The following is a 24,010-nucleotide window of genomic DNA, read 5'->3' on the forward strand; positions in this document are numbered from 1 at the left end:
GAAGAGGAATTCGAAGAATGAGTAGGAAAATCTTAAAAAATGGAAATCCTAATTCAACATTTATTCAGGTTATCTTGAATAAAAAGAAAATCATGAGTTACATTGATACTGGTGCAACTCTATGTTTTGGAAGGAAATCTATATCCAAAGAATGGATTAGATTAAAAAAACCAAAAGAAATAATAATTGCTGACAAAACAAAACATAAGATATGGTTTGTTTTGAAAAATACCTTCATAAAAATCGAAGATAGATATTTTTATGTAAGATCAATTTATGAACATGATTCTGGAATAGATTTGATAATAGGAAACAACTTTTTAAAGTTGTATAATCCTTTTATCCAAGAACTTGACACTATAACATTAAAATGGTTTAATGTTAATAATCCAGAAGAAAGTGAATTTGTTACAACAAATATTATAACAAAAAATAAAATTTTGAGAGCAATAAAAGAAAACCTCAATGTACTTAGATGTATGTGGGATAAAAGAAAGTTTTACTTAACTATTGAACAAAATCTAGGATATCATCTAGATCAAGTTTGTTCTGAAAACCCATTAGACTCAATAGTAAATAAAATACAGGATTTAGTTGTTATAAAACTTAAAGATCCTAAAAAGGAAGTCAAAGTTCTATACAAAATCCCTTACTCAGCAGAAGATAAGGAAGAATTTAAAAAAGAAATAGCAGAATTATTAGAAAAAGGTCTAATAAGTGCTTAAGTCCACATTCAGCGCCAGCTTTTTATGTTAGAAAACACAATGAAATAAAAAGAGGAAAAGCTCGAATGGTAATTAATTATAAAAAACTTAATGAAATGACTATAAGTGATTCTTATAAGTTGCCAAGAAAGGATTACATTTTTGAAAAAATAAGAGGATGTAATTGGTTTTTATCTTTGGATGCAAAATCTGGGTACTGGCAGTTAAGGTTATCAGAAGAAACAAAACCATTAACAACTTTTAGTTGTCCAGAAGGACATTTTGAATGGAAAGTTTTACCATTTAGTTTAAAACAAGCACCATCAATATATCAAAGATTTATGGACAACACTCTTAAAGGTCTTGATCATATTTGCTTTGTATATATTGATGATATATTAATCTTTACCAAAGGAAGTAAAGAACAACAAGTTAAAGATGTTATGACTGTTTTAAACAGAATAAAGGATAGAGGAATTGTTCTATCTAGGAAAAAGTCAGTACTTTTGAAACAAGAAATTGAAATCCATAGCCAAAAGCTAAAACAGCTCTCTTCAGAGAGGGGGGAGATGATTAAAATGATTGAAAGTCTAACCAAGATCATAAATGTTGAAACTCCAACAACAACAAAAGAAGAACCAACAAAAAAGACTTTGAATGAACAACAAAGTTTTTCATCAACATCTTCATCAGGTTCTTTGCCAAAGGAAGATACGAAAAAGTCATGGGCTGAAAAAGTTGAACAAGAAGATGAAGAGCCAAAAAATGGTTCAGATCAAACAAGCGATGTCGTAGATCCACAACCAGCAAAGAAGGTGTATGTCATCTTTGATGGTCCAATGAAAGGCATCTACAATAATTGGGCAATTGCAAGCCTCCACATCAATGGCAAAAATGTCAGACATAAATCCTATCCAACAATGGAGGAAGCAAAAGAGGCTTACAAAGCCTCCTATAAAGAAATGACCATTGCTAAAGAAATTGGCCAACCATCAAAGATGGAGTCAAAGAAAAAGATCTCAGTGGGATCCATAATAAATCTCCAGAAAGAAAAAAATAAGCCAAAAACCCTTGATGATTTCATGGGAAAGTGGAGATGGCTAGCAGACTTCAAAGAAGAGTTAGCACTTGAATGTTTTTACCCAGTCAATACCACACATGGGGTAAAAGCTAATACGGTTCCAGGAATATCCAAGGAATTGATTAAAGAATTTTATGACTATGGAATGCTTAAGACCGTGTATCTTGAAGAAGGAGAAGGTCGTAGATTCCAAGAATTGGCTGATCTTCCAAAAGAAATTGGTGATACAGCAAAGAGATTTAATGACTTCCTTGCTAAAGGAAGAGAAATATATCTCCAGTTCGAACAAACCTATCCATGGTTTTTTGAAGAAAATAATTTTATGGCTGTAAAACCAAGAACAGTCATCAAAATAGGAATTTCAAATAAAATTTATCTACCTCCAAATTCAGAAAGTATTGGATGGACAGTAGATTCGTTCATTTATCAAATGAAACGTTTTTATGATAACCTTATTAGATATGGTTCTACCATTATTAATTATAAGGTCCTCTACACTACAGAAACCTGTCTCATGGTCTGTGATTCAAAGAGGAAGGTTTCAGAGGAACACCTCAAGCAAGCACTCCATTATGAAGAACTATTCTCAAGATTTGAGAATGCTCTTAGCCAAATCCCAGAAGAAGTTCAACAGGAGTGCTGTCAACACTTCTCGAAATACAAAGGGCATATCTGTAAATGGTGTGCAAAAAAGAAAGTGTCGGTAGAAGAAGACAAAATACCGACAATCACAATACTTGAAGATAAGGCAAAAGGAAAAGTCTAAACACGTGTCATGTAGATGACCGTAGGAACAAAGTTGTAATAATAGAACCTTATCATCTGAGTTAGATGGGGTCCATTTAGTTGAAAACCTTATCACCTTATGTGATAATGCTTTTACTTTTTCCTTTACGTGTTTTGTTTGTTTTTCTTTTTAGCTGGAAGGAAAGTGACATGTGACCTACTCTGTAAGTCCTTTCCTCCTATAAATAAGAGCCTCGATGCTCACTTGTAAATCACAACTTTAATCAATGAAGTAAGTACCTTTAGTTTGTAAAAAACATTGTGGGAAAGGACTTCGCAGGATTTGAGGTTGTCATAACCAAATCGAAAGATTTTAAATTTTCAATATCAATAATCGAAAGATTATTTCAAATCCAAAGGATCGAAAGATCAGAATCATCAAAGATCCAAGACAAAGTCAGGTATGATTTTAAATATTTTATAATTTTTACATTTCATAATGGAATATAGTATGATAAAAGAAAATTCATCTGGTTTTATGGCAGATGTATTAATAGATCATATAGAAAAGGTAGATTTTACCTTAAAACCAGAAGAAAACTTCAAACAGAAAAGTATTTTTTCTTTAATAAAAGAAAAATTATCTAGAGAAAATATTCTAAAATATGGAATGATGATAGGAGAAGTTCCTGTACCAATGGAATCAACATATGGATCTGTTGTAATATCCATAATAGACGAAGAACAAATTAATAATAGATTAAAACATCTATCGTTGGAAAAAAGACAGAAGATAGGATATATCCATATATCAACTATCCAAATAATTATAAAAAGTACTTTTATGAAAGGAGTAAATTTAGAACTAGAACTTTTTATAGAAGATGCTAGAATGAATAAAAAACATTCATTAATAGCCGAAGGTGAAGGAAACTTAATAGGTGGAAAAATAAAATTTGATATAAATTTACAAATAGGCTTGAGTCTAAATGATATAGATCTAGACAGATCTTTAGTAATTCATTATAAACTTAAAGATCAAGATCTCATGAGACCAGGAAACCATCCTTTTAGTATAAGTTATAAGATGAATTATGCACTAAGTAACTCTCATTATAGTATAGAATTTAGTGGAAAAGTGAAAATACAAATAGATGAACTATTTGCACCATTAGTAAAATTAGAATCACCAATTCTAAAACCACTAAAAAGGTCAAAATCTATTATGACTATAGAAAGAACACCTCTTCTAAAACAAGAAGAAAGTACTAGTGAACCAAAGTTTCTACCAGCAAGAACTTCATTAGATAGTTATGAAAAAAGAAAGCTTAATAAAGCTTTATCAGAAATAAAAACTGAACTCTTAGGTATTAATAGAAAATTATAATGCCAGGAATAACAATAAAAAATGAATTAAGATTATTCAGAATAAAACTAGATAGCCTAGTTAACAGAATAGAAGAAAATTTCTTCAGAATAGAAATGAAAAACACACTTTAGGGAATTCATGATTTAATGATTTTACAGATTTCATATATAGATGAAATGATAGAAGAATTAGAAGGGACAGAAAATATTTCTGTTACACAAAAAGAAAGAGCCACAACCCTGTTATGGCCATCTCAAAAATTAATTGAATTTGAAAAATCATTAGAAAAAATTCAGGAAAGTTCCTCAAATTCATAATGCCTGGTTTAGGCCTAATAACAGAATTAAAACTTTTTAAAGAAAGATTAGAGAACATAGTCTCTGATATAGAATTTTATCACAGAAGAGTTGTTTTAAGACAAATTCTATTTCATTCTAAAGAATTTGTAATTTATCATATAGAATATATTGATGATTTTCTCAGAGAAATTGAAGATTTAGAAAATTTTACCAATACACAAAGAGAAAGAGCAAAAACCCTCTTAAAACCATTTCAAGGATTAATTAAAATCGAACAAATGTTAAACCAAGTTCGACAACAAAATTCCGCTGGCGATTCCGCCCCCAACCTGGTATCAGAGCCAGTATTACAATCCTAAGGGATGAGGATAAAAATGAAAATAAAAATAAAAATCTTTTATTTTCAAAAAAGACAAAAGTCTTTTAAAATCGCTTTTTTAATTAACCGACTTAAAAAGTTAAAAGGTGTACAAGGTGGTATGCCACGTAAGGTGGTTCACCTATCACCACTCTTAAACTTACTCTCTTAATAAAGAATAAGTGCAATGAAAATAAAAATGAAAATAAAAAAGTTGTATCTGGTTGATATCGATCGGTTCATTAACCCCAATCGAATGATCGTGAAAACATGAACATATGGCAGATTCAGATCAATTTTCATGCTTTCCAACAACAACAAAATAAGATAAATTGCCATGCTGTGAAGTTAGCGAGTGTTGTTAAGATTTTCGTGAATTCAAAACTTTACACGGTTGGCCGCAGCATGACATACGTGAAACTTTTCTATATTAATATTTTTCCACAAAAGTGGATCCTAAATCTTGTATAAGTTATCTTGTGTCACTTCTACTTCATTGTTTTTGTTATACACGTGTCATTGTTGTTATCATAATATATTATGCTATATATAGTATATGTTACATGTACATGCTCAAAGTCTTACTATCTTAAACTTATCACAATCATCCTTAGTTTTAGTCTTTGTTGCGGGAATTCATATATAGTAATATTCAGGTAATCTTTCTCACAATTTTATTAGTTTAGCTTCCATGTGATGATTATGAATATTGGTGTGTTATTGCAATCTACTCTGGTTGTCTCATATTATTAAATGTCACGTTTTTGTTTAAAAAATGAAATATTTGTTTTGTCTTATATTATTTGTTTCTCTTTTCTTATGAACTCAATTGCAGGAGATTTTGTTATTCTTCAGTCATGTTAGAAGATTTGCATGAAAATAATGATAAAATGAGGTCTCACAGTGAAGACATTAGAACTGCTCTGCAGCCTTTGTTGAAGTTAATCTGCCTTACACTCATAGGACTACTTCTTGCAAACCCAAGAATGAAATTAATTCCTAAAGCCACATTTAAACTCCTAAGTAAACTTGTATTTGCACTATTTTTACCTTGCCTAATATTTAGTGAACTTGGTTCAAGCATTACTCTTGAGAATTTTAAGGAATGGTGGTTCATACCAGTTAATGTGCTTCTTAGTACATTTTTTGGATGCTTACTTGGATTCATAGTGGTTACTATATGTCACCCACCTCAAAGGTTTAATAGATTCACAATCATAATGACAGGATTTGGAAACACCGGTAATCTTCTCATTGCTGTAGTTGGATCTGTTTGTCATACTCAAAATACTCCTTTTGGAAAACAATGCAATGCAAGAGGTGTAGCTTATGTTTCTTTATCTCAATGGATTTCTGTGATTCTTGTTTACACTTTTGTTTATCACATGATGGAACCTCCTTTTGAGTATTATGAGATTGTTGAAAATGAAGCTGAAATTAGAGAAGAACAAGAAGAAACAATACTTAACGATATTAGTAGACCGCTTCTTGTAGAAGCTGAGTGGCCTGGAATTGAAGATAAAGAAACTCAACATTCTAAGACACCCTTTATTGCTAGAATCTTTAAGAGCTTTTCCGGTATTTCCTCGTCCATTATTCCTGATCCTGATTTCGATTCATTATCAAGATCAGTAATGGCGGACGAGGAAGAAAGTAGTGAAAATAATCATATGTCTATTAGGTGTTTGGCTGAGCCTAGAGTTGTTAGGAGGATAAGAATTGTTGCTGAACAAACTCCAATTCATCACATACTTCAACCACCAACAATTGCATCTTTGTTGGCTATTATCATTGGAACAGTGCCCCAGTTGAAAACATTTTTCTTTGGAAATGATGCACCAATGTCTTTTATGACAGATAGTTTGGAAATTTTGGCTGGTGCAATGGTGCCTTGTGTAATGCTTATATTAGGGGGTATGCTAGCTGAAGGACCAAATGAGTCAACACTTGGAATTAAAACTACAATTGGGATAATTGTGGCAAGACTTGTTGTGCTTCCTGTTATAGGAATTGGGATTGTTGTGTTGGCTGATAAGTTGAATTTTTTGGTTGAAAATGATGCTATGTTTAGATTTGTGCTTTTATTGCAGTATACAACACCAAGTGCTATTTTGTTGGGAGCAATTGCTAGCTTGAGGGGTTATGCAGTTAGTGAAGCTTCAGCAGTTCTATTCTGGCAGCATGTGTTTGCTCTTTTCTCACTTTCTTTGTACATTATAATTTACTTTAGAGTAATTGATTACCTTTAGAGTTACTGCATATTTTACACCTCTAAACATTACATTAACTAGTTTTTCCATGCCAATGGGGTTTATCCCCTAATGTTGGTTCATACTTATAGAACCAAGAGTTGTATTTAATATTTTTATTTATCATTAGTAGGATGCTATTATGTGAATGTATTTAATTTGTATATACATACATATTTTGATGATTTTTTTTTTTGAGGGAATAATCTTTTTTATAATTTGTAATCTTTTTTATAAATACATAAAAAAAATACATCCAATTATATCTCACTGTATATATATTTATAGAGATATTTATGAACTAACATAATAAAGAGACAAAACAATGTGATTTTATAAACACAGATTTAAGAATAGTTTACGGTATTAATATTGCATAGCAGTTAATATACACACAATAAAATTTTAATCTGATCCTTAAATTATCATTCTCTCTTATTTGGACTTTAAACAATACAAATGTAATAAATTGTCCCTAAACTATTTTCAATTAATCAACTAAAAAGGTAGTACTTTTTTTTAAAAAAACAGGAGAGGAAAACATTTAGAATTCTGCTCTTCTCCCAGCACAAAACGTTCGCGCCAACTGAAATGCCGAAAATACCCCTGCGTTAGTTAAGTAACGCAATTGTTAAAATCTACGCATCTTAACATGCGCTGCGCAACTTAACTCACGCTGGAATTAACACTTGCGTGAGTTAACTCACGCTGGAAATTAACACTTGCGTGAGTTAACTCACGTTGCGTTACTTAAATAACGCAGGGATAAATTGGTAATTTCAACTGGGCGCGAGTGTTTTGTGTTTTTTTTTTTGACGTTGAGTGTTTTGTGCTCGAGCCGAATTCAAACTTTTATCAAAAGAATTTATCAATTTACAATTGGTGTTGGATGGATCATCCTCAATACTGATCTAATGTTTCATGGGCCAAATGGACTAACATATGGGCCACCTTATTACTATGAAAATTGCTATTGCTATTCTCCCATACAAAATTGCTCCTCCCATGTAAACTGACCAAAATAACTCCAACGTAACTCACATTGGTTTACTCATGTGATTTATTTATTGCAATAATCATATGATTCTTCTCTTTTACTGCAAATACACGAGGGTTTAATTCTCCAAGTGGCTCTCCCTTATATCGTTGCATCATGTGCGCACCATAAATATGAGGCAGCCTTTGGAATGGATTTATTGCAATCAGAATGTTTCTGGTATAAGTCTGCCATCGAAATTAAGAATATAGGTAACAATTTCTGCATTGACTAACTTCATTGGATCTTATGGCATCAAAGGGAAGAAAGTCTTACATATATTTTATTCAATTGATATCTAGCTTTGAAGTTCTGCAGGACTCCAGACTCGTGCAAATAGGACAGTTTATTCATATCATCCACTCCACCAGGAAGAACTTTCGTATCCTTAGGAAGTATTTTTGATAAATTTGCAACAACCTTGAAATGGACAAATTAGTAGTACATGTAATATAATTCAGATGTAATTTTTGGCTTCAGAAGTTAATGAAACACTTTTCACTTTTACCAGTCAGCAATACAAAGCATGAGAAAGAACTAATACTACACCAAGCAATGGAGAAGAATCATATGACTATTGCAATAAATAAATCACTTGAGTAAACCAACGTGAGTTCACGTTGAGTTCAGCCTGAGTTAACTTACGTTGGCTCAACGTAGATTAATCCACGTTGCTGATACCTGAGTTAACTCGTGTTGAGGTTATTTTGATATATTCACGTGAGAGCGAGCAATTTTGTATAGGAGATCAATTTTCTATTACTATCTCTCATAACATTTTGAGACCAAGCATTATCAAGATTCACCATTTTTTTTCTCATGACTCATCTGATCATATGACCTCGAGTGTGTCTAATATTACCGTTACCATAAATCCCTTTTATCAAGGTCTCACAATCCGATTGAATGATCACGTTCCTCAAACAACAATAATGAGCAAAATCCATTGCTTGAAGCAAGGCTTTGATGGTCTTCGTCTCTATTGCGATGTTGTTCTTGATCTTCTCAAAGTAGCAACTGCGATCAACTTGCCTCTTTCGGCTCGAACCACCGCTCCAAGGCCTCGGCGACCTTTTGTCTCTAGATTAGCATCATATTTCACCTTATAGAAATTTGAAGGAGTAGGTACTACCAATATGTGTATGTATCATTTTAAAAAGTGTACATATAATCTTATGGTGGAGTGTAACTCCAAGGGTTTGGTAGATAGTGCAATAGAAAGTTTTATGCTCAAGTCTAGCTAATAAGGTAAGTATAAATATATTCTTTTTAATCCAGAAATATTTTGGGTGCAAGGTAGATGTAAATATTTCTATAAGCATTATTTGAATTTGATAAGTAATTTTCATGCATTAAATTAAATTAAGATTATGGTGTGGAGTAGATAATGTCTCCCCCTTCCTTTACCACCCAAAAGTCCCGATTCCCAATATCAAATCAAAATCACAATAGTTGTTTGTTTTATTTCTGTACCGCAGAAAATGCATGCAATGCATATAGACAAACCTGACCAACTGGAACAAAAGTGAGACGAAAGCTGCGGAGCCAAATCATGGACCATAAAAGGGAGGTAAAACCAGAAAAATACTAAAAAAATGAATAAAAAATACTTGAAAAAATGCATAAAACTAGTATGATTTCTAAAAATGAATTAAAAAACTAGTATGAAAATACATGAAAATAGAAAATATTTAGAGGTGCAAACTTGTTTTTTCATGTATTTTTAATTGAATTTTTTTAGTATTTTCATTGTTTTTCTATTTTTTTGGTTTTTTTGTTTTTCTAGTTTTCTTTTTATTTTTTACAGAATTAATATTTTCTAATCGTTTCTTTATTTTTCTAGTATTTTTTGTTCTTTATTTTAGAATAGGGGGAAAAATCCTGAAAAACGTAAAACAGTGGGGGTAAAATTCCGAGTTTTAAAATAAAGGGGGAAAAATCCAAATTTAATCAAAATAGAGGGGGTAAAATTCCGATTTTTAAAATAGGGGGGCAAAATCCAAATTCAATCAAAATAGGGGGGGTAAAACTGCATTTAAGACTAAAACTTTTTATTTAGTTAATATAATATACAAATTATTTCCCTAAAAAAATATAATATACAAATTTTTTGTTTTAATCCTTTGAAAAGATTTCTTTGATTTTTAGTCTTCTGAAAGTTTTAATCTTCATTTTTGGTTCATTATTTTAATAAATTTATATGTAGAATTCATATTTTTGAATAAAATTTTGCAAAAAGCTTATTTTATTATAATTTTAAATAATATTTTGCAGAAAATTTTATAATATTATAAGAATCTCTTCCATATAAAATAGAATTTTTTAACAATACATGAATGAAATATGATTTTTTTTATTTTTTGCTGTTAAAATTTATATTTAATTCAAGTTTTGTTAAAAAAATTTAAGAAAAATTTGGAGAGATTTTTACAATATTATACACATTTATGCACAATTTCATTGAGAAATACAAAGGATATACATAATTTGACTTAAAAATAAAGACAAAAAATGGTGATTTAAAATTTTATAACCACTAAAAATCAAAAGAAATTTTTAAAGAGATTAAAACGAAGAGTTTATATATTTATAAGGAAAAAATATATTTAATCCTGTTATTTAATTAAAAAAAAAAGTATTCATCCTTATAATAAGAGCTAAGCAAGTTGCACATGCATCATATCGTTATCAGACAAGTAAGTTTCCCTTGGCTTCCTCGAGGCTCGAGCCACTACACACCACAGGCAAGTAGGAAAAGAATCTTTTTTTTTAAGGAAAGTAGGAAAAGAATCTTATTGAGGATGGGAGAGCAAATACAGTAATGGTAACATACTTGGTTGATTTTTCTCCTTAAAAAAAAAAAACGTAGTTGATTTTTCAACATTTTATAAATTAGTATGTAATTGTACTTTTTAGGCAGATAATTTGATTACATTTTTTGAGGGAAATAATTGTTTATTAATTCACTTTAAAATATTAGAATAATATTAATAAAACCGGAATTCTCCAACAAATTGTAGATTGTGTTTGCATAGTCTTTTGTAATTTTTTTCTTTACTATATTTTTTTTAATGAAAAATTGCGTTGACATTAAAACTAAGATGTATTTGGAATCCAAAAAAAAATGTATACTCTTATTAAAAGAAATTAAACATATTTCATGAGAGAAAAAATGACGAAAAAACAAATGGTAGACGATTATCAGAATGCACCAGCGTTAAAATTTCTTGTGTTGGTGAGAACTCAACTTTATCAAAGGAGATAAATGACGAATCTAAGTAAGAAACGCTCCTTCAACGATGTTGGTGGCCATCATCCATGGAAGAAATGATTCCTGGTAGCAAAGGTGTACTTGTAAACACTTTGACGTTTAAGTATATGATCGAAGTATGTATAAGTTTAGAATAAGGCATTGCTTGATATGTGATGGTGCAAGGCTTATATATAGTTTAAAGGAGGTGATATCACGCTTGGGTCAACTCGAAAGTTCACTCCATAACATTTTTGAAAGAGAGTTTTGTTAATTTTATTCAACTTAAAAGATTAGTCTCCATCAAGATGGAAAAAAATGTACTAATTTGCCTCACAATCATAACAAATCGACTGGAAAAATGCTAAAGAAAAAGATAGCAAAATAAAAATAAAAATTGTTACCCCAACGACTAACTTGTCCGCCCCATCACAACCCTATTCCTTCAGATGATTAAATGAAGTAAACTAACTTGAACAGTCAAAATAAAAACATCAATTTATCTCATCTAAAATAGCGGATTAAATGAGCTTATTCGTCAAACTCAACTTGTTTTGCTCCGGCAAAATCTCACAATTACACACTTAGAATATCTGATTTGAGAGAAGGAAAGAAAAAACTATTCCATATGATATAGTAATATTATAATATGATACTACTATCCATTAAAGATAAATATGTGGAGATTCGGTCGTAATAAATGCAAGCCTCACACCTTGTTTTGCACCACATCATTGCTAAGAATATACTCTCAAATTGTTAATGGTGGCGCCACTCATTAGGAATTCAGCATATTTATTTCTAACCGATCAATTGTGTGGTCCATTCAAAATCAAATCCAAAAAAGGGGAGAGCTTAGCAAAGGGCTCCCAAAGACTTTTAATGTTGACTAAACTAATTGGTTGAATATTTTCAACATACCCATAGGTTTGAAAAGCAACGAGACCGATCTTGGTTGATGGCTTCGGGACCGGGTCCTATCCACGTTAGAAACATTGAGAATGGCGGAAAGTCACTGTGACCTTGGACTCTAATTAATTTACGTAGTAAGTACAGTTAATCGCATGCAAAACACAATGATTTAGTGTGAAAAAAAAAAAAAAAGAAATTGCTTGCTTAGATATATTGGGTTATCAATGATATTAAACGAACAATGAATTATGCCCAAGACTAAAAGTATTTGAATATTGTCCCTTTTTTTTAAAGATTTTCTAACAAATTTTATGGATAAATAAATTTCTAAATAAAACAATTCTTGATTATATATTTTTTAGATTATTATCTAATCGGTACGACGCTCTAAAAAGAAAAATGTTATCTATACAAATTTTAATAGACACAAAACCATAGATCAAACCCCGACCACTTCAAATCCCGTAGCATTTGGATCAATATATCATTGCTGACTAACCGACTGAAAAACAATTTATCATTTTTGGGTGAATTTATTATAGTATGTTATAAAATGGAATAATAAAAAAGATATTCTTTTGTTTTGCGTGAGGTAGGAGATATGAACTAGGATTTGGATTGGAGATAGAGATCCGATACCCCGCGAAACGCGTTAATTTAGCTTCAAACCAAAACGCAGTGTTTGAATTAATTGAAATTACTATGCTTATTCCACCACCCTTCCCTCTTTCCCTATATAAATAATCCCCTTCTCCCTCCGCAGCCAAACATTCCCTATCTCTTCTTTCCTTCTAATCTCAAAACCCTACCCTCTTAATTCTCACCCATTCCATTCCTTCACCACCACACCTTACCCTAACAATTCTAACTTATTTTTATAATCACTTATCTCTTCTATTTTTTAGAAACCCAATTCAATTCAATTCAATTCATCTCATTCCCCTAAAACACTATCCCTCCCCGCCGCCGCCACCTTCTCTGAGCAAAAGCTTCCACCTTTACTCTTTTTCCGACAACCCAAATGGCAATTCCTTGCCCCCATTTCATCTCCTCCGCAAAAGCCGCCATGGAAGCCGGTCTCCTAATCCCTTCCTCCCCATCTTCCTCCGTCTCCGTCATCCTATCCCAAGACGATTTGAAGAAAATCGCCGCCTACAAAGCCGTCGAATACGTCGAATCCGGTATGGTTCTAGGCCTCGGAACCGGCTCAACCGCCAAACACGCCGTCGCCAGAATTGGAGAGCTTCTCCGTCAGGGAAAACTCAAGAACATAATCGGAATACCCACTTCAACCATAACCCATGAACAAGCTGTGTCGCTTGGGATTCCTCTCTCCGATCTAGATTCTCACCCTGTTATTGATCTGGCTATTGATGGTGCTGATGAAGTTGATCCTTATCTGAATTTGGTCAAAGGTCGTGGTGGTTCACTTTTGAGAGAGAAAATGGTGGAAGGTGCTTGCAAGAAATTTGTTTGTATTGTTGATGAATCAAAACTTGTTAACTATTTGGGTGGTAGTGGTTTAGCTATGCCTGTTGAAGTTATTCGCTTTTGTTGGAAATTCACTGCTGGTAGGCTTCAGAATCTGTTTGAGGAATCTGGTTGTGTTGCAAAGCTTAGAACTTTCGGTGAAAAGGGAGAACCTTATGTTACTGATAATGGGAATTATATAGTGGATTTGTATTTTAAGAAGAGTATTGGTGATTTGAGGGTTGCAAGTGATGCTATTTTGAATATTGCTGGAGTTGTGGAGCATGGAATGTTTTTGGATATGGCCACTACTGTTATTGTTGCAGGTGAACTTGGATTAACGGTGAAGAATAAGTAGTTTTAAGTTTAGTAGATCAATAATTTAGGTTTAATTATTGGTCACGGTTTTGATAATTTGAAATGGGGTTCTAACTTTTTATATGGGGTAGTACTGAAGATATTTAATTAGTGAATCGATTAGAAGAGTTGGTTCATGTTTTTGTTTTGTTGGGGATACTTTCATATTATCCTTAATGGATTGAATTGTTGGAGAAATTATCTTTATTATCTGCTAGTTTAGTTTAGTTTTATATTGAATTATCTTTATTATCTGCTAGTTTAGTTTAGTTTTATATTGACTTTGATTTGAGCTAGAAGAAAAAAAAAATTGAGACTTGTTGCTAAGCTGAATTATTAAGCTTAAATAAGTGCTGTTGTGTGGTAATGAGTTTGTTATCCACGCAATTTATTGTTGAAATCACGGTGTTTATCATATTGAACTTATCTAATTCAAGTTTTGTTCATTTTTTCGTTTGGTTTGCTACCATTGAATCGTGTTTTTGGTACTTGGTCATTGTCTATCCTTAAAAGATGTTTTCTCTTGTATTATCAAAAGTTTGATCAATTCAGAATTCATTTGTCAATTACGTAAGCTTAAATGCTGTGTGGATGTATGATAACCCGGTTAATCTTTGAAGTCTACATCTAAAACCTGAGTGGAGATACTCCTGTCAACATAGTTTGCAAATATTGGAAGTTCTTTCTTTATATTTGATTTGTATTTATTTAGTTTGTTACTTACGTTTGCAATTAGTTAGTTGTAGGGGTCACTCTATTGAGGAAGCTGACAATTATCCATTCATTGACTTTTACAAGGACTCATTGACTTTTATATTTGATTTGTCTTTATTCAAGTAATGCTCTCTAATTACATTTATATTTTAACCTCCATCAAAAGGATATCTCAACTGTATAAATAAGTAATAACTATTCCCATGTTTGGTTCTGCTTAAACATGGGAAAATACCTCTAAATTTCTATTTTCAGCTTCCAAACTTTCATGGACAGTTATATTTCAGCTATCTGTTTCAAATTGTAGGAAAACATGCATTGTTTCTGGTGAGAAATTGTCATCCAAATACCAACTAGCTTACACTCTATTGATGTTTTTCTGCTAAAGTATAAGTGAAGGCAATTATTGCAGAATTTGGAAGCTGAAATACTTACTAGTATTTGAAAAGGCTATAGAGCCAACCATAAAGTATTGGATTCTTCCCTGCCAGAATAAAAAGTATTGGATTGTTCCCATAATGAGACGAATGAAATCACGCATTAAGCAATATAATTGGTTTCGAAGCTGGTCTTTTTTTCTTCATCTTTTAGTACTGTGTAGCAGGTAGATCTTATCTAACCAGGGCAATTTGTCTAAAATTTATAATTAGTTTGGAATATTGGTGATTTGAACGTTGCAAGTGATGTAATTTTGGATAAGGCTACTAGTGTTATTGTTGCAGGTGAACTTGGGTTAAAGCTGAAGAATAAGTCGCTGAGAATTCAGAATTTAAGTTTAGTAGAAGAATAATTTAGGTTTAATTATTGGTCAAGGTTTTGATGATTTGAAACGGGTTTATAACATTTTATATGGTGTATTACTAGATATTTATTTAGTGAATCAATTAGAAGACTTGGTTCTTGTTTTTATTTTGTTTTGTTGGGGGTACTTTCATATTCTCCTTATTGGATTGGATTGAATTGTTGGAGAAAATATCTTTATTATCTGTTAGTTTAATTTTTGTATTTTGACTTTATTTGGGCTTGAAGAAAGAACATTGAGACTTGTTGCTAAGCTGAATATTAAGCTTAAATTAAATAAGGGCTCTTGTGTGGTATACTGAACTAGTTGCCCACACAGTTTATTGTTGAATTCATGGTGTTTATCATATTGATTTTGTTTAATTCAAATTCTGCTCGTTTTTTCATTTGGTTTGCTATTACTGAATTGTGTATTTGGTACTCGGTCATTATTTGGCTGCAAAGCTGCTTTCTCTGGTGTCATCGAATGTGTATCAATTTAGAAATCATTTTTGTTGATTGCATAAGCTTAAATGCTGTTTGGACATATGATAACCCGGTTAATCTTTGAATTCTATATCTGAAACCTGAGTGGAAATACTCCTGTCAACATAGTTTGCAAACATTGGAAGTTCTTTTGTTTTTCACGGAGTATTTTATATTTTCTTTGTCTTTATGTAGTTTGTTTCTTACGTTTGCAATCAGTTAGTTGTAGGGGTCACTCTATTGAAGAAGATGACAATTATCCATTCATTGGCTTTTAAACAGATTCGTTGATTGCCGAGTCTTATATTTAATGTTCTCTGCTTAAATTTATATTTTAACCTCTATCAGAAAGAGATCTCAACTGTATACATAAGTAATAACTATGCCCTTGTTTGGTTCTGCTTAAACATGGGAAAATACTTAAACATTTCTATTTTCTATGTTTGACCACATGCAAATTTGTCACAACTCATAAGTCAACTGTGTTAGTAAATGTAGTAGTACTTCTATTCACATGACCAAATTCTGCAATGGTTTATTTCACTTGTTACTTTATCAGAAGAACATCAATATAATGCAAGCTAGCTGGTATTTGGATGACATTTTCCTCACCAGAAACAATGCATGTTTTCCTGCAATTTGACACAGATAGATGAATGAAGTATAACTATCCATCATGAAAATCTGGAATCTGAATTACTTATTATTTGAAAAGGCTATAGTGCCAACTGTAAAGTAATCCAAGGGTGCAGTATAAGGTATTAGATTATTTCCTGTAAAAAAAGTATTGGATTGTTCCCATACCGAGATGTTAAAATTGAGCATTCTTTCAAAGGATTGAAAGGATTCGGGCCAAGCTATAATTAGATTGAGAGCTGGTCTTGTTTTAATTGTAGTACTGTTTAGCAGGTAGATCTTATCTAGTCAGGGCTATTTGTCTGTGATTTCTTGAATCTATATGCACCCTATAGCAAAAGATACCTTCTGTGTATGTATGATGTGCAAATACATGATGTAAATTTTTTATTTTGTAATCGATAATGAATGACTGAACCATACTCCATTAATGTAACATTGGGGAAATTTTCGTTTCATGTTCAATATTTATACACTCTAATTCTTGTTACTGACACTTACAGATTGTTCCTTCTTTTGATGAATGCCTTCTAAATATTCAGTGTTGTTAAATAACGGCTATATACCATTGTAACACAGTGGAATTTAGACAAACCTCAATTGTTCTGATATGCTCTTAGTATGAAATATTGTCAAATAACATTTATAGTAGCGTCATAGCCCTGTTGCATAGCAGAATTTTAACATTCCGCTATCCGCGATTAACACCAAGGCTACTATTGGATCGGTGACAATTATAAATTGTAAGGTTGTTGTTTTTGTTTGCTATTGATGTTTACTATGGGTTAGGTGGCAGGAGTGTTCAGTTCTGATTCTTTAGAGATGTTCGTTTGCCTGTGACCCACTTAACTGATGCATTAGTAAGTAAGCTGCAAAACTTGCTTACTGTTAATTTTTGTATACTTAAAAAAATTAAAATCATGTTAGTATCAAAGTTAATGAACTTGTGTCTCTTTTTGATGGAACCTTGCTAGTGTGTGGAATTATTTTGTTTGAGTTCAAGATTGTTCTCAATTCCTTCGGGAGTTCCTTGCCCGCCCCTAAGGATCAATGTATTTTTACTCGAAGCTAATGCAAAATTGAACACTAAATTGATTTCATACTGTTGTGGGTTGTATGGAAAATTGAATGTAATAGCTTACATATTCCCCATGTGAATATACACTTTATGGTAAAACTTGTTAATTCAATGATATGGACTGTCCTTTTCCAAATTAGCAGTCTCCAACTGGAAGTTGAGATTTTTTGTTGTTGAATCTTCATCAGTGTGCTTGACCATAGGCAAACTGGTATAGTCATCAGCCATGTTCAAACAATTGTTGGGAATTTTCCTGGAATGGGTGCAAGTTAAGGCTAAGGTATGTTGATTTTTTTTTTTTTTGAAGTTTTTTTTTTTTTTTTTGGCAGAATAAGATAGGAGGCATTAAGAGTGACTTCATAGTTCATCCAATTCTCAAAGATTAGCCCATAAGGTCCTTGAATTCTAGAGTTGAACTAATAAATTAAATGAAGAGTGGCTACAAATATACTCTCTAACACAGTCTCTTCTTTTGCTTGAAATTAATCTAGATTCCACTATATTATTTGGGTTCTACATAGATTTTGTAGTACCCACATGCCATAGCAATTTCAACCAATAGATGAGTGTGTTTTAGAGATTATGTTGTTACTGCTGCAGAAAAATTCAAGTTAAACCGCGTTGACTTGACTCTGTCACGTTTTTCGGAATTATATACTGTCTCGTCATGATTGTTGTATCAATCTATTACTAAAATATGGCCCAGTAGACACATGTCATTTCTGTCTCCAAAACGTTTGTTTAATGTTTTTATCAGGTTTCACAGTTACTATTTTTCACTCAAACATGTTTTAAAAGGTTTCTTTTTATGTGCATTAAATTTGTGAGGTACATGGTTAAATAGATAGCATAACAGTGAGGGTATTTTTGGGCCATTGTTTGTTTCATCTAGTGACTTGGTAGCAACTAGTGCATGACTTCCTTTACTATATTCTGTCTTGCAGTAAAAAGCATTTTATGAAAGTTGACACTGTTCTGGAGAAAGAGTAAAGGATAAATGATACTCAGTTCCAAGCTTGTAAGTATCCAAGAAGTAATGAAATCCAAGCTAAAAGTAAGAAATAGCGAGCGAAAAAAAATCTCAACAGCAAAAATTGTTAGAAAGATAAAAATGCTGGAGTTGGAGGTGACGTGTTCAACAAACAGTCTCTAAGTGTGAAACACATATTTTCTTTCCTGTTTGTATCTCTATTCTTCTGTTAACGTTATTTCCCTCTTATCGATTGTGGCCCCCATTAAGGTGTCCACCATAAAACTTGCTTTGTTTTTCTATTTTTTATGCTTTTTCTTTTGTGTTTTCTACTTTCTTTGAAGCCTAGTGCATGTACTGAGATTCTTTCTTTTCTCCTGACGGCTTTATTTTCTTGCTGGTTAAGACTTCAAATTCTTACTAGCTCCCTTTGATAAAATTTCAATACGTTACAAAATTAACCCTCTATATATGAGCTGGTGCAGACGTAATAAGATACTCCAACCCCAATTCTAAAACTAGCTGGATCAGCTACCAGAATGGCAGAAACATCCTACAAAATTCCAGTTGAGATCATAAGTGATGATGAGATGGCTTCCATTGATGCTGCTTTAGCTTCTGCAGCCTGTTCTCCTGTCACTCCTGCTGCTGCTGTTCCTGCTATACATTCACCAATATCAGCCTCTTGGAGTCGCAAAATCGGCTCATCCTTTCAGTCAGTTCCAGTGCGAGCCAAGAGAAGGTTATTCTCGTGTTCCGAACCCGACATAGAAGACATTGGCAGTTTTTTAAGTGCTAAGAAGAAGAAGTCCAGAGCAGATAACACGTTACTGCACCGGTTTAGGAGCAAGAGGGGCTTGTTTGTCACCGATATCACCAAAACAGAGTGGTGTGACAAGCAAATGGAATTTTCGCTCTTCTTTGAAGAATGGAAGAACCATGAAGCCAAACCGGATTTGGCCTTTGTTTATGGAGGAGGAAGTTGGAAGAGTAAAGCGATGAAAGCTGGTATAGATCGGCATTTTCAGCTTGAACAAGAGGTTCTGGAACCAGTGGAAGTGAATGTGAAGTCATCTGAAGACTATATGGCATTGAAACTTGTTAATTTCATCAATGGTGTGAATCAACTGTTGTTTGAAGGACTAACTCGCGAGCTTCCTATAATAAGCTTTGATTTTGCACAAGGTATTTGGATGGTGGGGAAAATTGATGAAATTCGGATGCCTAAGGCAAAAAAAGATCATAATCCGATGCTAGTTGAAACTAAGACTCGTTACCGAGATACAGTTCCTGCAGAATCACAAAAAAGAAACGGGAGGATTCAACTAATGTGTTACAAGTATTTGTGGGACAATTTAGTTGTTCGTGACTTCCCTTCTGAAAGATTGTTTGAATATTTCGAGTTAAATCCTCGACGTAATTTATGTAAAGATCTACGAACAGCGTGTGTTGATTCTGGAATCTCAGCATTGACACTTGCTGATGTGGTGGTTTGTTACCAAAATATGTGTAAGATGCTGCCCCGTGCTAATGATAAGCTAGTGTTGAGATACGAATCTCAGAGGGATCACTCACTGTTGGAAGAAGAAAAATTTGTGTATGATGGTAGGTGGATAAAGAATGAAATTAGGAATTGTCTTGAGTTTTGGCTTGGAAAGAGAGAAGCCAGTTATGTTGATGAGGAAGATCAATGGAAATGTGGATTTTGTGATTTTACTTCCCAGTGCCCTGCTTACATTGGTGATTCTGAGAGCACAGAAACCCTTTCAGAGTATGATGACTCAAGTGACTGTTGAAGTGTTCAATAAGTTCTGTTATGGTTTCTGCTGGAATGGTTAGGATGTCAATGGATATCCACAGACACAGAGAGATAATACTCATTTGCTATCCGCGCGGTTGGAGGGGCTCTTTGATTGTATTTGTTTTAATGTATAAAAAATTTATAATGCTTCTAGTGAGTTATTAAGCAGAGCAATTGTGTCAAGATTTAGTCATGAAGTATGTTGATTCTATCCATAAGATTACACTAGAAAGTATGTTGATTCTCTATCATTGCAATGTCCAGTATTATTCATAATTCAGTAATATTTTTGTTACTGTCCTTCTAACAATTTAAAATTAATTCTTACACAGTCAACCACATGGAAAATTTGGCTTGGACTATACTGGACATAGAGAGGGGTATTGGTAATTGTAGCCCAGTAACTGGGGTGTATCCCTGTATTTTTCATTAGGAACAAAAATACCCCACTATATTTTCTTTTCCCTTACGAAAATTGAAGTTTAATGTATTGATGTTTTTTTTTTTGGTCAGGTAGCCTAGTGGTAATGTATTGATGTTATCACGTTAATATATGATAATTGGTGTGTTCTCTCAAAAAAAAAAAAAAAAAACCGTCAAAATTGAAGTTTAATGTATTCGTATTGATATATGATTTTTTTTATTTTTTATTTTTTCCCTTCAAATTAAAAGATAATACTAAGGTTCTATTTGGATTGATGGTACACAAAGCATAGCAGAGCGAAATGGTGCAGAGACTCCATTCCATTGTTGGAGTGTTTGGAAATTAGACGGAATGAAACAAATCGGACTAAAATATATTATTGCTAAAATCTTATTTCCTTCAACATGGAATAAAAAAACCGAAATAAGACACAACTTGCAAAAAACTGGGAATGACATCTAAATAGTATTAAAAATAAATTTATATTTTAATCAAATAATCATCTCCATACAATTTAACAAAAAATAAAATCTCCAAATTACCCATTCAAGTACACCAATCGCGTCGGAGCGTAGGAGAGACATGAGAGACATGAGAGACTTTGAGCGTAGGAGAGGCGGGAATCCATGGAATAGCTATGGGCAACCGCGTCGGAGCTTTTCTCCGGCAAAGCGTCATCATGGGGGGGATAGGGGTCCAGCCGGGGTGGCAGAAATTGGGGGGGATAGGGGAGATTGGTCTGTGGTGCGGTCTCGGAAGCGGAAAGCGACGGAACTGGATCAACGACGACGGGATTGGTCAAGAGGATCAGACGGGTATCGAGGAGCGTCGACAGGTATAGGTCAACATCAGTTTCAGGGCTCTGACAGGGGTTTCAAGGAAGGTTTCTTCGATAGGCAGCAGAAGGAGGCTAGGGTTAGGAATGATGGCAACAAGTCCAGCTTTGTGGGAGGTCGAGTGGTATCTGCAGAATGGCATTCAACAGAGGTGGCTTTGTCTGACATTATAACCGGGTATAAAGCTTCTTTTTATGTTACTAATTTCCCGGAGAATATACCACTGTTTCGTTTACGTCAAGCTTTTGAAGTCTGTGGGATTTTATCTGATTTATATGTGGCGCGACATAGGAATGCTCGAGGTCAGGAATTTGGGTTTGTCAGGTTTGTTCATGTGAAAAATAAGATTAAATTGAAACAAGCTTTGAACAATGTTTGGGTGGGAGATTATCGTGTCTGGGCAAAAGAGGCGAGGTTTGATAGGTTTGCACATAATGATGCGTATGTTGTTAATCCAAATATTGTTGTGAGGAAGGAGGGTGTGATGACTGGTGCGGCAGTGTCTAGAGAGGACGAGGGTGTTAATCTACAGAGGAAGGGCGCTGTGGCAGTGGTAAAGCGGGATGAAGAAAGGATGGTAACTGTTGGGTCGGTCGAAGTGCCGGTGGTGGGTTTGGAAAGGAAGAAGAAGGTTCGGCTGGGTGAGGATCTTGGTGATGGAATGGGTTTGGTGAGGGAGCAGGCCAATAATGTTACAGAGAAGAAGTTTTTGGTTGCGGGAGAGGGAGTATTGGAGGGGAAGCATCGGTTAGAGAAGAATTCAACAGCTGGTGTGTCTGTACTTGCTTCAAAAGTCATACAGCCATCACAGTTTATTCCAGTTTACAAGTCTAGCTTGGAAGATAGAGCATGGGCACGTTCAGGCATGGTTGCACAAGTGAAGGCGGGGGACTCAGCATTATCTTTCCAACAACGTATTGAAGATGCCGGGTTTCTTAATGTGGTTGTTACTCCGTTGGGGGGCGACCGAGTTTTTTTACATTGCACCGACGATGAGGACTTTTCGAAATTGTTTTCAAGGGCACAAGATTTTTTTGGGATGCTATTCTCAAATTTTCAAATATGGTCTGAGGCATCGGTTCGGTATGAACGTGGAGCATGGCTGCGTGTTTATGGAATTCCTATGCATGCATGGAATGATGTTTTCTTTCGGCTTTGTGTATCCGGTTTGGGCAGATTTCTTTTCGTCGATGACTGTACTGCAGATAAAGTGAGACTTGATTTCGCTCGTATTCTTATTGCGACTCCAGATATTGAGATAGTGAACAAGACATCAAAATTTGTCATAGATGGGACTGTTTATGCTATCAAGATTGTGGAGGAATGGGGATGTAATTTAGGTGAGGATGCATTTATGTCGGAAGCGGAAACTGATACTTTAAAGGAGGCAGCACCGCATTTTAATAATCTGTCTGGTATGGATGAAGTTCAAGGCGAATGGGAATTGGATGATCTAGTTAATGATTTGCGGGATGAATGGCGACAACATGAGAATAAAATTATTACACAGCATCAGTCAACTGAACCGCATACAAATGAAGTCAAGGATAATCACAAAGAATTTTTTACAGTTAGCTTGTCTCCTGTTCTGCAACCAGTAACGCAGCCAGCAAGTTTAGGCCATGCTTCTTTGAAAGGTGAGCAGCTGGATAATGTAGAAAAGGCGCAAGGTAATCACAAGCAAGGACCTTGGAGTATTGATTGGATGGATGCTCAGAAAACTATCTCAGAAGGAGGTGTTGTGTTCTCTTCTTCTTGCAAGTCGGCCAGTGGGAAAGATAAAATAGTAAAGACAACTTTAAGCAACTCAAATTCATCTTCGAAGAAGTCATCATCTAGTAAGCGTGGAGTTGTTTTGCAGTCAGTTGGTTTTATGAAGAAAATAGCTCGTATGCCGGCTAATGATCGTAAACAGATTATTCGAATCTTAAAGAAACGAAACCGCAAGAAGAAGGTCAGTGGTGTGCAGCAAAAATCTAAGCCAGCAATAGGTTCAACTTCGGATTCTTCAAAAAATTCAAATTCTTCCGTTAATAATAATGACTGGGAGAATTGGTTGATTCTCAATGGCAAAGCAGACAGGGTTCAGAAGGAGGTTCGGGACTTGGGTAAAATAGTGGGGGTGGAGTTTAATTGTGATACCACAAACAGCTTTAACTTGCTCTCGAGGGAGGGGAGGAAAAAATTGAGGGCAGCAGGAGGAGGTGAGATGAGTGGGTTGGGGACAGAGGGAGTTGGGGGTGAGGCTTGAGGTTGGTGGTGGTTTGGTGGGTGGGGGGCGAGAGGTTCCAATGAAGGTCATTACTTATAATGCGAGGGGGTTAGGAGGGGGTGAGAAGAGGGCGGAAATTCGAAGATTAGTTTATGAGAAGCGTCCTATGGTACTATGTATACAAGAGACTAAGCTGGAAATGATGAATGATCAGCTGGTCAAGTCTTTGTGGGGAGAAGGGACGTATAATTTTTCTTTTAAA

General features: G+C 33.9%; 3 protein-coding genes, 1 long non-coding RNA gene and 1 pseudogene across 5 annotated transcripts; 4 read left to right on the forward strand and 1 right to left on the reverse strand.

Annotated features, from left to right (window-relative positions):
• Positions 1-5,036: 5,036 nt before the first annotated feature.
• Positions 5,037-6,971, forward strand: LOC146958940 (protein PIN-LIKES 2-like). The gene is made up of 2 exons (XM_085733996.1): positions 5,037-5,193; positions 5,373-6,971. The coding sequence occupies exons 1-2, from the start codon at positions 5,078-5,080 to the stop codon at positions 6,784-6,786; spliced, it is 1,530 nt and encodes a 509-aa protein (XP_085590122.1). The 5' UTR covers positions 5,037-5,077; the 3' UTR covers positions 6,787-6,971.
• Positions 6,972-7,611: 640 nt separating this feature from the next.
• On the reverse strand, positions 7,612-9,518 carry LOC146958941 (uncharacterized). The gene is made up of 2 exons (XR_015024761.1): positions 8,099-9,518; positions 7,612-8,010 (listed from the first exon to the last, which is right to left on the reverse strand). It is a non-coding gene; the product is annotated as an uncharacterized LOC146958941 (long non-coding RNA).
• Positions 9,519-12,753: 3,235 nt separating this feature from the next.
• On the forward strand, positions 12,754-14,211 carry RSW10 (Ribose 5-phosphate isomerase, type A protein). The gene has a single exon (XM_085740443.1). The coding sequence runs from the start codon at positions 13,006-13,008 to the stop codon at positions 13,810-13,812; it is 807 nt and encodes a 268-aa protein (XP_085596569.1). The 5' UTR covers positions 12,754-13,005; the 3' UTR covers positions 13,813-14,211.
• Positions 14,212-14,359: 148 nt separating this feature from the next.
• Positions 14,360-20,527, forward strand: LOC146958943 (exonuclease V, chloroplastic pseudogene; annotated as a pseudogene). Its single transcript, XR_015024762.1, has 2 exons — positions 14,360-17,785; positions 18,450-20,527. The product of XR_015024762.1 is annotated as an exonuclease V, chloroplastic pseudogene (transcript).
• Positions 20,528-21,291: 764 nt separating this feature from the next.
• On the forward strand, positions 21,292-23,787 carry LOC146958944 (uncharacterized). Its single transcript, XM_085752807.1, has one exon. The coding sequence runs from the start codon at positions 21,292-21,294 to the stop codon at positions 23,785-23,787; it is 2,496 nt and encodes an 831-aa protein (XP_085608933.1).
• Positions 23,788-24,010: the final 223 nt, after the last annotated feature.

The sequence above is a fragment of the Medicago sativa genome, chromosome 1 (genome assembly GCF_051527215.1).
Source record: "Medicago sativa cultivar Bolivia chromosome 1, Bolivia_mono, whole genome shotgun sequence".
In the NCBI taxonomy this organism is placed as follows: Eukaryota; Viridiplantae; Streptophyta; class Magnoliopsida; order Fabales; family Fabaceae; genus Medicago; species Medicago sativa.